General features: G+C 45.0%; 2 protein-coding genes across 6 annotated transcripts in view; one reads left to right on the top strand and one right to left on the bottom strand.

Moving 5' to 3' along the window:
• The first annotated feature begins 60 nt into the window (after positions 1-60).
• On the top strand, positions 61-1,821 carry Syx18 (Syntaxin 18). The gene is made up of 2 exons (NM_079761.4): positions 61-1,148; positions 1,468-1,821. The coding sequence occupies exons 1-2, from the start codon at positions 150-152 to the stop codon at positions 1,654-1,656; spliced, it is 1,188 nt and encodes a 395-aa protein (NP_524485.1). The 5' UTR covers positions 61-149; the 3' UTR covers positions 1,657-1,821.
• Positions 1,724-16,185, bottom strand: part of mld (molting defective) — a 38,247-nt gene continuing 23,785 nt past the window's right edge. For 2 of the 5 annotated variants that reach the window (NM_001043289.2, NM_001043290.2), the window contains exons 3-6: positions 5,519-9,572; positions 5,388-5,453; positions 4,510-5,244; positions 1,724-2,701 (exon numbers count right to left, since the gene is read on the bottom strand). In NM_001043289.2, the coding sequence (NP_001036754.1) occupies positions 2,451-2,701; positions 4,510-5,244; positions 5,388-5,453; positions 5,519-9,572 (5,106 nt within the window). In that variant the 3' untranslated portion in view covers positions 1,724-2,450. Of the gene's footprint in view, positions 2,702-3,206; positions 3,348-4,509; positions 5,245-5,387; positions 5,454-5,518; positions 9,573-16,185 lie in introns of all 5 variants that reach the window. The other 3 variants (NM_001260360.1, NM_143016.2, NM_001260359.1) reach the window with 3 other exon arrangements.

The raw sequence follows: 16,185 nt of genomic DNA, 5'->3' as shown, positions 1-16,185 counted from the left end.
TTAGCTATTTTTAGTATTAGCTAACTGGTATATATTAACGGTCATCATAAGGTCACACTGCAAACGGTTAAACGAACGGCCACATTGTGTTGGACCGATGATGTGGATTTAAAAGTTAAATATTTCAAACTTAGTTATAGCAAATAGCTATGGACATCACCCAGAGCTTCAAGGCCAGCGTAATGACGGTGCGCCTGCAGCGCAAGGCCGAGCTGGCCGGAAAGGCCAAGCCCGCCACAGTGCCGACAAAAACTGGACCAATTGGCCCAAAGGATGACTTCGCCAAGCAGGCCAAGGAGGTGTGCAACAAGATCACTTCGCTGCGCAATGTGCTGATCGAGAACCGCACCGCCTACATGCGCATTGGCCAGCACCTCAAGTCCGCCGCACACATGACCGACGCGCAGCGGGATCTGATTGATCGCGAGTCGGAGAAGTTCGTCACCTTTTACACGCAGCACCTGGCCAAGATGCGCAGCGATTGGAAGAGCGCCAAGCGGAAGCCGCAGGAGCGTCAGCACATCGACGCCGTGCTGGACCTGCTGGTCAGCTATTTGCACAGCGTGGAACAGATCTATCTGGACCAAAAGAAGTACCGTGTGCAACACGAACTGGAAACCTATAGGCTGCTCAAGCTGGCGGCGGACAAAAAGAAGATACCAGTGCGTCCGGCGGGCAGCAACAGTGGCAAGCTGGGCAGGCGCCAGGTCAGCAACGATGACAGCGAAGCCACGAAGTCATCTTCACAAGCAAATGGCAACCACGACGAGTCCGCCGACAATGACTGGAATAACGACGCCTGGGGCGACTGGGATGAAGACGAGGAAGGCGACGAGGTGGACGATCACGATGGCGAGAAGGGCAAGGAAGCCAATCAGGCCAATCAACACAAACCGCGTACGCGCAAACGAAGCAAAGCCAACAGATCGGATCTGAACAACTCATCCTCCAAGATGGCTCTGGATGAGGAGCTCCAGCAGCAGCAGGAGGCCGACGATGACGATCCCCTAAGCGCCGAGGATGTGCAGCTCTTCGAGGCGGAGAACGTACACATCTACAACTTTCTGCAGGGCGTCTCCGAGGAGGTGGAGCAGATCGAAAAGAACGTGGTAGACATTGCCCAACTGCAGGACATTTTCACCGAAAAGGTAAGATGGCATGATAACACAAGTCCCAAGGAATCCTTGCTGTTCTTAACAACGATATCTTTAGTTTAATTTTGGTGAGAACATATTGCTCCATATTGCCAAGAATACTTAGTGGGTTTAAGTGGCTGCCCATATGTTTGTCGACTTAATCCTTCAATTAAAAATATTAATTGGCTTCGCTAAAATCCACATCCTTCGCGATTACAATGGATGTATAAGCCGGGCTCTTATTAGCATGCAATTAATTATTAACTAGATCCAGATAGATCCACGTCCTAATCTCATTTAATCCTCTTAAATTTCCCTTTCCCTTTTGTAGGTCGCCATGCAACAGCACAATATCGACAGGATAGTTAGTGCCGTCGTGGGCACCACGGAAAACGTCAAGGACGCCAACGAGCAAATCCGGCAGGCCACTCAACGAAATGCAGGACTACGCGTGTGGTCGCTGTTCTTCCTGCTGGTCATGTCGTTCTCCCTGCTCTTCTTGGACTGGTACTACGATTAAGTGAAGTCCCCAAATTTATGTGTAACCCACCCAATTTAGGGAATGATAAATGCAAAAATGTTTTGTTATCGTTTGATCGCACTAAAAGCATATTTTGTTTATTACATAATTTATAAATAAAAGGAAAATATTTGTTTAGGCTATTCAACTGCCTTGTTTCAATTCAATGAAACCTCGTACAACAATATGGAACTAAAATCGATTTGAGCGCCTTGCTCACACATGTCTCAGTAGTTAATTTAAATTCTACACCAAAATGTGTTTTAGTGTGTTGCTTGGTACATTGTTTATATCTAGGTCCTTAGTCATATTATTTTCATTAAACGCTCTTCAAAAAAATATATATATATATCTAACTGGGAACGGAAATCAGCAATAAGTATGTATATGTATATATATGTCTAAGGCCTAAAGTTAACCTTTGCGTATTTCTTTCAGTTGGTTTCATTACATGAATGTCTAGATTCTAACTAGCTTAGGTCTAATATTTTGTAGCCTTAAGATTTGTGTCTGAGGGAGTGTATCCTTGGCTTAGTCGCTAGGTGTTCTTTTGTTTTTAGTGCAATATGGGATTGCATTCAATGCAGTCTGCTGGTTCTTTTGTTTTCTTTTCATATTGTTTAGAATAAGAGTTAAGAGTTACTTAATGATTGGCTCTCCAATGGGATAAATGGAAGCTATTCCCCACGGAGTGTGGTAATAGTGTAGGAAGGCGCCGATATTATTTGGCTAGGTTTTTTGTGATTACTTATAACTATAGCGTTGTACACTAAATAATAATCCGGCCCCGTGGGTTATGGCGTTGTGGCATAGGATTCCAGAGCCACACTGTTGCCAGCGCAGCTCTCCACCGAATTGGGGTATTCATCTGGGCTGTGGTACAAGTGGCCGCCACTGCTCATCGGCGTCAAAGGTGTCTCCTCGATGGGCGTAGCTGGATTCTCCAGCTTGTCACTGCTGGCGTGGCTATTGTTGTTGCTGGGTGACTTCGATGCGGCATCCTCGTTGCGGAATACGCCCAGCGGCAAATGGGTTTTCATGTGAGCTAATGTAAATTTAAAAAATAAGTTAGTTATTACACGTTTTACTAGCTTCAAAAACTTCAATTAAGTTGTTGCATCTTAACGTAGGCCATGCAAGAAGCCGGCATTTGTAATTTACCTATCCTTACTCTCGTTTCTCACGACAAACTAGAGCAGAACCTATTACTTAAATACATTTGGAATAGTGCTGCCAACTATGTAGATACATCTAAGTTGCATAAGTAGATAAGAACAATGGACATTACAAACAACATTCACACAGCTAGTAGTAGTCAATTATAGAATTTGAAATAATAACTTGGTTGAGGCTTTTTGAAAACTATCAATAGTTCTTAAACTAAAGCTACATTGACACCTTTAAATGATATAAGGAATTCATTATAATTGCTAAGATAAAAATATAAAAATTCGATAAAGAAGAAAAACAAATCTCTTCTGGTAATGAATGTATTTTTAAATTCGAATTAACAATGTTGGCAACACCATTTATGAACGGCGAGACTTTACCCCGAAAATTCGTGAAACGCATAAAGGAGCTTGGACAGAATTTGCATTTGTAAAACATCTCGCTGTGGGTGCGTCGATGTTTGCGCAATTCTTTCAGATACTCGAACGTCCGATCGCACCCGTCGCACTGGTAACCGAGCTCTGGAAAAGACAATTTCGTTGGCCTTTGTATCTTTATCTTTATCGTATCGTATCGGTATCTACATATTCAGTTCGGTTGTTGTGTTGAGCCATTAGGATTCACACAGTGTGATCTTGAAGGGAGCCAACATAGATAGCGATAAATACACTCGTGTCAAGCGAATTTTAGTTTTTATTTAATTGTAAACCAAAGATTTCACTGTACCGGCAAAGAACAACCAACATGTAACATTGATTGTTAGAGGTTTTATTTATTTTGGGTTGAAAGTGCGTGGCGAAATCCAGAGTTTCAGCCAGAGGAAATTCCATTGAAGTAGAAAGGGTTAAAGCAGAAGTCAAGCAATCTATATATATACATAGGTATAAGTAATATGTACAGCTAATAAATGTATATTCAATGGAATATTCAACAACCATTTTCTTAGAAATTCCCACGTGTTACGAAACGCACTCCACATCTACCAATTGAATACAAAATAAGTGTGTTGAGTGTGTTCAGTGATCAGTGATCCAGTGTCCAGGTCATCGGATTAATAACAAAGGGCAGCTAATTGTCAATAATTAGGCAAGCTGAGCTAGAGCTACTGAGCTAGAGCCGTCAGATATCAGCGTTTAATTGTCAGAGTTCATATCAACGGGTAATTAGCGTTTATACAATTTTTGCAAGCCGTTCGACCGACCGGGCGCATTCATACCACCAACTGGCTTGTCTACTATTATTGTTACATTTTTTTTTTGTATCCACTCACAAAACTGCATGCGCAAGTTCATAAACGGTTTATTTTGGCTTAAGGCTAAAAGCATAAGACATAAGCTGTGTGATTTTCATGCCAAGCATTAGGAATATGCCCATGCCATAAATCGATATTGGTATTCTCGAGACGAAAGCGATTCGTTCACGGTTGTCATACCTTTGGAACGTATACATATTACCACGCTTGAATAAACTGCCGCCAACAATAACAACAGCGACATCAACAATACAACGATAACAATTGATGGAGGATTAGTAAGAGGCTTATAACTCAAGCTACTACAGAGCAGCACTAAGACTAAATGAATGGGGATTAGTACATGGTGGGTTAACTGCTAGGCAACCGACAAAAAAAAAAAAAGAAGAAAATCAACGAACTAAACCCTTTTGGTGGTGCTCGAAACTTACCTCCGTGGAACTTAATGTGCGTCTTGAGGGCGCTCTCCGTGCCAAACTGTTTGCCACACTCGTCGCAGGTGTGCGGCTTGGAGAGCAGGTGCACCGTGATCTTGTGCAGCGTCAGTTGCGATGGTCGCGGGAACCGGACGCGACAAATGTTGCACTCGTACGGCCGTCCCTCCACATCGTGCGACTCCATGTGCCGATGCAGCGCCGTACGCATGCGATACCCTCGCTTGCAGATTGTGCACACATATGGCATTGTTGTCAGCGCTCCGTGCGCCAGCTGATGGTGCTTCTTCAGGGAAATTTCGTTGGTGAATCGCTCCTCGCAGTACAGACAATGGTGACTCGTTCGCAGCTCGCTCACTTGCACCGTGGACGCGACGGCGGGCGACGGAGGCGGAGCTGGTGATGCGGGCGTAGCCGGAGATGCCGGCGGTATGTGATCCACCGTCGATGAGGAGGGTGACGACGAGGGCGATGGCGAGGCCACCGGTGTGGCCAAATGCAGCGGACCCTGTGGCCCAACGATCACGCCTCGCTTGCGATACTGTCGCAACGTGGTTGTGGAATCTGGTTCGGATTGTTCCGGCGACGGCATTGTTATGTGCTGCGAGTACACCATGGGCTGTGGCGATGGTACCGAGACTATGGTCGATGGCGGAGTCAACACCGTTGGCGGCGCCTGCAGTGTCTGCAGCTCCTCGAACTGTTCGTTGGCATGGCTGTGGCCGGAAGTGCCTGTAACGGGATGAAGACAAGTTTTAGATCGGAACCAATTTGGATCGTACAAAATGCTTGGGGTGATCTTTTTTCTTTTTTTTTTTTTTTTGTAATGAATTAGATGCAGCTTGGTGATAATGCCATTATTCCAATTTACTCACAGTCTTCGCAATCGGGACAGCAAAGAATCTTTCGTGGCGTTGTTGGGCTTGCTTGCATTTCCACTGCTGTTGTGGAATTCATGGTTTAATAAGAGATTGTTATGGTGAAAGTATAAATGTATAATACTAACTTGATGGATGCGGCGACTGTGGCTGCATTAACGGTTGTTGCTGTGGTTGCTGCACTTGCAACACTTGTTGGTGTTGCTGGTGTTGCTGCGGTTGCACTTGCACTTGCAGTTGCTGCACCTGCTGTAGCACTTCTTGTTGAAGTTGAGGTTGCTGTTGCTGTTGGTGGTGTTGTGCTTGGGGTAGTTGCTGAAGTGCCTTCTGCTGCTGCTGATGCTGCTGCACTTGTAACTTCTGCTGCGGCTGCAGTTGATGCTGTTGAAGCTGTAGCCTTGGCTTATACGGCCTACCCCGCGGCCTGCGTTCGCTGGTGATCTGCAGCTGAACGTCCTCCACCTTCACAGCGCCCGATGGATCCGTTTTCAGGGTCATATGAAAGCGCTGGATGTGAACGTCCAGTGCCTTCTGGGCGGGAAACACATGTGAGCACTGACCGCACTGGTACTGCTGCACCACATGATGGCTGAGGATGTGCTGCGATCGCTTCGTTCGGCCGGCAAAGGCCATCGGACAGTGTGGACAATTGAAGGGCGCCACCGCCGGATGCAGATCGATGATATGCCGGCTGTACTCCAGGCTGCTGGAGAATCGCGGCCCGTTATGGCAGAAGCGGCACTTCAGCGTGAGCGGCCGACCCCTGGCCGCTGTGACGGGAATGGGGGTCACTTTCGTTGATATGGAAGTGGCTCCCGGCATTCCCAATACTGGATGGCTTTGTACGACGCGAGTTTGTTGCGGCTGTTGCAGCCGCTGATACTGCTGGTGTTGATACTGCTGCCGTATCTGTTGGCGTTGCGTGTGCTGCATTTGATGCACATCGTTGCTGGTGGCAGCATTATAGATGTGCAGCGGTGCCTGCTGCGGATTGCTGGCCGAGGCCACTGGCTGCTGAATCTCTGGCTGCTGGATCAGTATCATAATCGGTTGCTGCTGCTGTTGCGCCTGCTGTTGCTGATGCTGGCGTTGATGTTGCTGTTGCGACATCTGAATCTGTTGCTGGCAATGTTGCTGCTGATGATTCACCTGCTCAATGACGTAGCTTTCATTGGATGCTGGTTGAAGCATCGTGTATGTTTCAGTCTGCTGCGGATAAAGATCGCTCGCACTGATGTAGTACGTTGTGGTCGTGGGTGCAACACTCTCGACGGGTGCACTCTTTATGGCCTCAAGTCCGCCAACCGATGACCACTGGACTTGCTGCTGTTGCTGCGACTGCTGCGTCTGCCACTGTCGTGTTGTTTCCGAGCCAGCCGAGGGCAGCGAGATGACCTGCATCTTGTTGGAGGATTGCTGCACCGTCTGCTGGACAATGTGCTGCTGGTAAATCTGTTCGTAGGTGACTGTCGTCGTCGTGCCCTGCGTCTGGACGTGAGGCACCAACTGGGACTGCAGTTGTACATGTGGAACCACTTGATGCTGTGCTTGCGGCACGAGCTGTAAAGTATTTTGCTCCTGGTTTTGGACTTCAATTTGAGGCTCAATTTGCGGTGGGATTTGGTGTTGCATCTGAGATTGGTCATGAGATTGTACTTGAGGCTGATGGTTTTGTGGCGATTGCACGCTTAGCACATCGTGTTGCATTCGAGTCTCAATTTGAGGTTGCATTTGAGTCTCGATTTGAGGTTCCATTTGTAATTCGATCTGAGACTGAACTTGAGGTGATGATATGGGAGATTCAAATGGTGAATGATTAGCGGACTCATTTTGAGGCTGTGTATCAGCAGCTTGGACTGGTAGGTTTGATTGGACATCCATTTGGACGGTGCTTGGCTGTGTCTCCATTTCGATTTTTTCCACCTGCTCCCCTGCCGGCGGATCGGATTGTGACGGCTGCAGATCCCTTAAGAACTGGGTCAGTTCTAAATGCAAATTTTGTCCCTCCTCTGGTGTCTCAATGTTCTCGAAACAGGGAATATCGTTTTGAAAACCAATCAGTTCATTGGTAAAGTTGCTATTATCAAATGGATCCTCAGTGGCACTGGGCTTTTCGTCCTTCGGTTCGGCAACAGAACTCTGCTCGAAAGGATTTGGTGGCGACGAAACGGACGACTCCTGCTCAGTCAGTGTGGCATAATCGGCTGGAGTGAGGAACTCATCAATGTGGGCACAGTTTGGTGTGTACATGTGCTGGTCCTGCATCTCATTGAGGATGCCATTGAGTGTGGTCTCCACGTCGTTCATCTCCACCTCCAGTTTCTGCTTGGCCTCCAGATCGTTGAGGGGTACCAAATCCGAGGGAGTCGGTGATGGCACCGGTGTAGTAACCTTGAGCTGTTCAATTCCGTTCGCACAGTGCTTGGCAAACTCGGCCATGAAATCCATGGGCGTTGGCCCAGATGGCACTATCGGCACCTCATCCGTGTCCGTGTCATCTGAATCCGTTCCCCCAGGCGGTGTTGCTTCAATTTTATTGGTTCGGAGTGCCACAGCAGAATTGAAGCTATCTGCTGTAGCACTCTGGCAAAAATTTTCATCGTTTTCGTTGTTGTTCACGTCATCGGGACGCAGGGCAAACTCCTTGGGATCAGCGGACTGACGATTGGCCGCCTCAGTTTCCGGATCCACGCAAAGGCGACGCTGCAGATTCTCATCCAGAACCTCCAGCGGTATGCTCACTATGATCTCCCTCTGGTCAGCAGAGTCTGATTCGTCCACAGTTTGCGTTTGTTGGACGGATTCATGCGCCTCCATGTTTTGTGGTAACGCATACGATTCCTGCTTTCCCATAGATTCCAGCTGCTCAACTGCTTTCGGTTGCGACTCGCTGGTCTCTGTGGATGAGGTCAGTTCCTCGGACTGCACTAGATCAGCCTCAGCCCTGATGTCATTCGCAATTGACTCGATTTCCGTTCTAACCTGAATATCTTCAGCAGATTGTTCTGGTTGAACTGATTCTTTTATAACGCTGGTGGCTTCAAATATTTGCTCTTCGGATGTTGTTTCCTTATTATTTTGAACGCTGAGGGTTAGTTCTTTATCTACACCATTGGACGCTATCATTTCATTAACCGGCTCCATTTCCATGGCGCCTAACTGGTTGCGACTGTCTATCAAACCATTTAAACAGATTTCATCGCACTTCTTTTGGACCACATTAGAGGCTACTTCCATTGGCGCATCGGAAGTGCTGTCGATGGCCTCATCACAGGACGGTGCAAGGCCTTCCATCCTTGATTCCTTCGGATATATATCCTTTTGATCAGACTTTTTGTTCTCTTCGTTGACTGGCTGTGCTTTTCGGTATAGCGGCTCCTTTCTAACCAGCGATCGCCTCTGTCTTTTGGCCGGCATGTATATCGGTGCTTTCCTGGGCCGCCGTCCTCTGCGCGGCATTAAATCATACATGGGCGATGTCTTCTCCGGCGATTGCTGCTTAACGAGTATCACCGTTCTCCGCGCCGAGTTGGAGGTAGAGGACGGATTGCTGTCGCTTTCGAAGCCACAGCATGGACCGACGGACAAGTCGCTCATGTGCTCACTGCTGCTGGTGCTGCTGCGTTGGCGATTGGGCGACATAACCGCCGTCGAGCAACTGGACGCCCAATTCTCCGAAAGTTCTTTGCGGGCAGCCTTCGTCTTCCAGGGCATGCTGCTGGCATTGATGGAAGCGGCGGGACGCTCCATTTCACAGTCAATGGAGAGGGTTCGATACTTGCGCACTCGGTGCTGTTGAGGACTTGGTTTGGGCGGTGGCAAACTCTCGAAATCCGTTCGCACCTGTTTGGCTGGTGTTGTTGCTGTTGCTGTTGCTGCTTCTGCTGCTGCTGCTGCTGCTGTCGAATCTCCGTCCGATTCGGATACCATGCGGCGCTTACGTATGGGCTGCTGCTCCTCGTGGCTGGTTGGCTCCAACTGCAGCCACCTATCGTGTGTCTTCTTTTGGACTTTTTGCTGACGCTTCGCTTGTCTGGCCGTCTGGCGGTCGGATATCTCCTGGGCAAAGTCCTGCAGGCGCTGCTGCATCCGTACACATTTCCGCCGGAACTTGGCCACCATCAAAAACTGGGCCATGCACTGCCGGCAGATTTCTTGCGGCAGTCCATCGTCGCGATTTATCTGGAAGTGCAAAAGAGAGGGTGCGAAAATAAATATTCGATTCGTGGAATAAATCATTGTTGGCATTTAAATTGTCATTTTGGCTGCTGATTGTGATTTGCGGCCCTTAGTTTTCTGAATGGAAAAATCTGTGGGCTTATACATATATGCAATAGTGAATTTATTGCATTTACTAAATTATTGAAAGTCTACTCTCTACACACTGATTTTTAAGTTCGAACCTAAAACTTTCTTTTCTCTGGCCAACACAATATGTGGAGTTGAAAATCCTATAACCATTTTAGTTGTATGGAGATCAAGGCATTTAAAGCCATTAATAACCCATTAAAATTATGCTTTTGAAATACTATAATCTATTTTTAGCAAACCTTCCTTTTATAGCCCATGTATGTGCCATTAAGTTTTCCCCACTTGGGCAGCATATTATCATGTAGATTGTCCGGCGAGATTTGCATGCAAATCTACTACTTAAAATTGGCGTAAACATAAACATTGACTTACTCGCTGACTGATTAGTTAATAAAATTTTAATCCAGCCCACTTCCTGCTGTCATACCTTTCCTTTTCATTCGATTCGATTCCAATCCATTCACTTTGCGACCAAAACTGACCGACCAAATTATGAATTAATTAACTGACATTGAACATTGAACGTTGAAAAGGCGAAGTCGAAAATCTTTCGCTTCGAACGCCAGTCCAGTCCACAAGCCACAGCGATGTTTATTAATGATTTATGGGCAGGGCTGGTGGCTCGAAATCCCCAATCTGCACACAGGTGGCGAAGGCGGATCGGTATCGGGTACGTTACGGATTGGAGTGGAGTGGAGTGGAGCATTCGAGTGGCAAAAATTCCAAGCGCCACAAAAAGCACCTTCGTTTTCTGCGGCGATTTGGAGCAAATAATTTGCTTTTGTTTTCCAATCGAGTGGTTTCATTAACTGCAGGCGGGGGAGATTCAACAAATCATAGTGCCCAAAATTCGATACAGTAAAAAAGAGCGCTTTAATTAGGATTTCCTAATCTTTGTGCATACATTTTGCATTTATTTACGCCGGCCTTAACAAGCGAAATAGTGACGAAACACTCTGTGCGCACACGCGACTGCAATCAATTCGATGGTACGTACTACCATTGAACGTTGGGCCGAAAATGAATTAAAGCGTAGCAGGAGTGGCAAGCTCAACAAACAAAAAAAAAAACGTAATTAACAAGTTCAAGATCTTGTGAATGGGCTAGGTAACAAAAAAAAAATCCAGTTACTCAATGTGAATGGGGAGAGGGGGCGGGGGCTAAAGGGATACCGTCGAAGAATGCTGATACAATTCCGAACATACGTTACCGCTTGCGAGGAGCGACAAAGAGCTAGCTGGGTAACGACTGGGTAACCAACTGTAGAAAAAAAAAAACCCCCTGACAACGTGATTTGTTTCGAGATATGTGCTTAGGTTATGGTAATGCCAATACAGTTCCCAAAATGACATAAAACCGTACAAGAGACCGGCCACAATTTATGCAGAGCTCGGCGAAAAAGAGTCCCGGGGTCGGGAAATTTGAACGATTTCGAATGCAGATGCCGCCAACAATGCATAACCGATGTGTGCCGGCGAAGTTCCAGTCAGAGAGCTGGAGCTGGAGTTGGAGTTGGAACTGGTCAAAAAAAAAAAGAAAAAAAAAAGAAAAGAAAAAAAGTGAGAAAAAAGGAAGGCAAACCCAAAATCTGCCACAAAAAAATAAAGGAGCTGTACAAAAACCAGCAGAAATGAGCAGCAGTCTGGGCTATCTGGGCAAAAAGAAAAAAGCGAACTGCAAAAAGCACAAAACTGACGACAGACGCAACGGACCGCCGTCAAGTGTAAATGACAATCCGAGTAAATGCCGTCCGGCTGGATCGGGCGGATATACTCGTACACACACATATATATATATAGATAGATGTGCATGTGTGACCAAGTGGACCGATGCATAAAATCGACGCAAATGCGTTGGCTACACTGCGACAAAATGCGAGCACTGCCTGCGTCCTGCGGTGTTTGCATCTCATAAAAAAAAAAAACGGGAGAATAATAAAATTTGAAGTGCTAACCGTTTGAAGGCAATAAATAAATCATGTCGAATAAATCAAAGCAGATGAACAGTCTGGCATATCAGATGCATCCACAAACATTACAATAAGGCAGATAAATTTGGATTTTATCACGCCACAAAAGAGATCAATAAAAATCCAAAATGGTCGTCGCAAAATAAATATTATTCGAAAAATAAGCAATAAGCCCAAGTCATCGAGATCTCGAATATGAATGCCCAAGAATTTGAATAGTACTCCGATGAATATATCCGTAAAACATTTTAATTAGCGTTAACGTTTCACGCACATGATGCTCAGTACACATATGTACAAAAAAAAAAAAAATAAATAATAATAATAATAAAAAGATGCTGACAAATTTTGTGCGCAGGCCAAGAAAAAAGTGTACAATATGTCGCTGGCCGTTTGTTTTTTTTTTTTTTCTTTCTCGCAGTTGACTGTTTATTCGCTATAAAGTGGGCATGACACAAATAATAAAAATATAATATGGTTATTTAAATGTTCGGACATCTCCTCGTGGTTCAAACAGCAGAATGAGAAAGCAACACGTTGTGCGAAATGTAAATTTCCTGGGTGGAGCTCTCGGCTCAATAAATAGCAATCAAAGGTAGCATCGGGGCGTATGAGATATTTTTTCAGTGATTTATAATGTGACCGACCGATGGTTGGCGGATAGAGCGCAAATAGTGGTCAAATGCACACGGCAAAGTATGTCGAAATTGTAAAAGTTAAAAGTTTTTAAAAGACACATGGCAGAAACATACATAAGTACATGTGTCTTATGTGTAAGGTACAAATAAAAGGCCTCTTTATATGCATTGTCAGCATTGATTGACAGTTAATTATTGTATTCCATAATCGTTTTAACTTTTTTTTTTTTTTTTTGAAGGCGGCCCGCTCAAATTGCTTTGTTTAGTCGAACAGTCAACACACAAGATTTTGAGTGCTTTTGTGACTTTGTAATTTATTAGTTTCGAATAAGTATCAAAGGGTGACATAAATGCAAACATTTGCCATCTACCATCTACGCCACACTCGCGCACTGGCAAAGTTCTTATTTGTCTTTTGCGAAACTGCAGTAATCCAAAGTGGACAAATAACCCAGAAAAGCCACACAATTGAAAGATTAGTTCAAGATAAACGTCGTTCCCAGCCAGAGAGCAATAATGATTCCAATTCCGATTCCGATTCCGATTCCAAACCATCGCAATCCAATGCGATGCCCTCGAGCTTCGATTTGTCGTGGCCTCTGATGTCGGATTGTCGTACGCTTTATTCGTTGCCCTCTCACTTGAATTTATTCATTTTTCCTTTTTGTTAACCCTTTATTTTTTGTTGTTTTTGTTGCATCTTTGCCCTTTCTCTTCCTAGTTTCATCAGCATGAGCCGGCGAAAGGGCGTTGGTTTCAGGGAATTAGACAAAAGAAACCATCAAACACGCCATGAAAATCGAGTTAATTTGCACTCGATGTGCAACCGATTACGGCCAAGAAAAATGCCAAAAAGCCAAATACCAAACGAAATAGAAGTGGAAATGGAAACTGAAGCAACAAGCGGTCAAAAACGGTCAGCACTCCAAAGATCGAAGCACAAATGCACTGGACTTCAGTTCAGTTCGGTTCAGTTTAGTTCAGTTTACTTCCTCGAGGCAAGGAAGCCAACATAAATTGTTGCAATTTGCCCAATTAATTTTCATTTGAGAAATATAATTTGGGTAACGTGACATTTGTCGTGGCTCACTTAAAATACAATTTGTTGAAACAACGAGCTGTTTGGAAAATGGGTTTTTAAATTAGAAAAACTATAAATGCAAACCACTTATTCGAAAATTCCATTACCGATCACTTTGTACGCCAAATATTATGTGGAAAAAAGTTCCGCATTAGCATGTTACCTTTCAATATTCGCAACTGGTTTTCGACTTACGGAGAGCATCTTTAAAATGCAAAGTTCATTTTCGCTTTTTTTTATCGCCTGTCGGTGTAAAGAATATTGATATATTTTCAAAGCGACACCGAGTTTATCTGACTCACTCTGCCAGCCAGCCACGCGCTTATTTGTTGATATGTAGATAAAATATGATTGTTATGATATTTGCAAGCACAACAAACAAACAATTGATACTTGGCGATCCATTAGGACAGCATTTTAGAGAGATGCAATTTCAACAGATATTGTAACAAAGTTGCGATAATCGAAACGCCAATTTGCCGGCCAGGCAACCCAATATAGTTGCACCAGCCAGGAATTGTTTGGATTGTGGATTGTGAGATTGCTGGCTGGTTGGATTGCTGGTAAATTGATGACGCCGCCGGCGGATGACCACCAACACCACCAGTGGCCAGTGGCCGATGGCCACCTCATCGCGGAGCAAAGAGACGAGAAATTTAATAAGCATAAACTGTTGCAAGAAAATCGGACTCATAAATATAGTCGTCGTCTACTGGAGGTGGGTAAATTCAGTGCGAGCGAGATAATAAATCGCTGCGATGCAAACATAAATTTACATTTTTGATGATGATAATTCCATTTCGCTGGTGCCGGTCTGGCAATGAAACACTACCACCATCCACCCACCAGACGCTGAAAATTGCTGCAAATTAAAATCCAAATCCAAGAGTCAACAAGGCGAATTTCCCTTCCAAGAAACCAGCCAGCCAGCCAGACACTCAATGTTTAACTAATTAAGAGATGAGCCCCGGTCCGGGGTGTGCGATGTAAGCCCATGTTCAACATGGAAGGGGATGGCAGAAGTAGGACCTGGCTGGGCTGCAAAGGATTTGGGGCGCTGGGCAGGATGTGGGGTGATGCCGCCACTTTGGAGCGGTTCATCCCAAACAGCTTCCGACTCTAATGTTGCCATAAAAAGCCACAGCCAGCTGACAAGCAGGCAGCCAGCGATTGTAATCAAAGATGTGCACTCAAAAGAAAACATGTACATGAGTATTCATATCGAATTTAAAGATATGTAATTGCCATGCTGGCCACCTTTAAATCAAATAAAGGAAATAACCCATAATGGCGCATGTGGGAAAGTGCATTAAAAATCAGGAAGTTGATTGTCAATCGAGGACCAATCATTCTGTAATTGATAGCCGGCGGATAGTAAATGGTCTGTAATAATCAAACATTGGGGATCCGGCTAACGAGGTTTCGGGTTCCATTTATTTTCCCATCTAAGCCCCAATTCGCAACATTTAGTTGGGTATATATCGTTAACTTTGAATGAAGTAGCTGAATGGCATGGTGGTACTATGCCACATGGCAGTTTAACGGCACGACAAATTGAGTAAGTCACCCCAAGTAATTCTGTTTACTTTTCAATTACACATTGGGTTACTTAAAGAAAGCCGGCCCCAAACCATTCGAAACCACCATTGGGGTTGTTCACTCTTGCTGCCCTTTTTTGACATACCAATTTAAATTATTTATATGTTGCACTTTCATGTGTGAAACAAAAGAAGAAGAAAATAAATAATACAAAATAGCACGCTTTAAGTTTCTACTTGCTGGTAAAAAAATGAGTTTTTTCCCACTTTGAAGGCTGCAAAAAAATGGCGATTTTTTCTGCGTGTGAAGTGTGCGAAAGAGACCACAAGTCAGCCAGGACGGATACTTAATAAATCATACGCCCCATGGCGGCGGAAACAACAGAATTAGACAAGCCCACAACACAGCAGCCCACCACGGAAGTGGGGGGAATGTTTGGAGTGGGGGTGTAACCAGGGGGCGTCGTTTTGGGCGGTAAATGGTTAGCATTTTGCCCGGTCCGGGGAATACCCAGTGATTCTGAAGAGGATGTGGCATGGGTGAGCATGGGCGGCAGGATGGACTGCGCTGCGAAGTGGCGCGCTGCCACTTTGCACTTAAATCAACACACTTGTAGAACTCTAGCAGCACTCGAGTTGCCATTTCACCATTTGGCTTAATTGCAGCGGACAATGTACACAGAAAAATTAAACAGCAAAACAAGCCGCAAAAAAGAAAGAAAAAAACAAAAAACAGAAAATATAAGCAGAAAAAAAGGATGCCTAGTGCAAAATGCTCTCTTCTGTTACAACACAACACTCTGCGTATAAATTTGCCATTCAGTATGAGTGCACATACAATACAATACACATGTGCTAATAGGCGGAGCAACAAAAGCCACAAAAGTGGGTGGATGAGGGGGTAGTTGACTGCCTGGCCGGCTGGCTGGCTGGAAAACCCGATACAAACCAGGCCACCAACGGGATTCCGGCTCATCGGAAGGTAACGGGAGGCGATGGTAATGGCAATGGCGATGGTAATGGTTAGCAATCGGGCGGTACGTAGGAAAACACTGGAAACAGACGCAAAGACTGACCGACATATCGATTAGGCGACTGACTAGACCCCGAAATAAAGAAATAACTAAAAACCGAAAAGAAAAAAAAAAACGAAAAATCGAAACAGCAGCCACCCAAGTGATCTATTTTAAAAGTAGAAATCGAACTTGGAGGCCGAAAGGAGAAATATATGTATGTATGTAGTATATATGGACTGCTT

The sequence above is a fragment of the Drosophila melanogaster genome, chromosome 3R (assembly GCF_000001215.4).
Source record: "Drosophila melanogaster chromosome 3R".
Taxonomy (NCBI): Eukaryota; Metazoa; Arthropoda; class Insecta; order Diptera; family Drosophilidae; genus Drosophila; species Drosophila melanogaster.
The sequence above is the reverse complement of the archived record's forward strand: the minus strand, read 5'-3'. Positions and strand labels throughout refer to the sequence as shown.

Bases quoted from the DNA above. Each gene is read 5' to 3' on its own strand.
- Syx18 (NM_079761.4), top strand. From the start codon at position 150: ATGGACATCACCCAGAGCTTCAAGGCCAGCGTAATGACGGTGCGCCTG. The intron at 1,149-1,467 runs GTAAGATGGCAT...TCCCTTTTGTAG, and splicing joins AGGACATTTTCACCGAAAAG to GTCGCCATGCAACAGCACAA.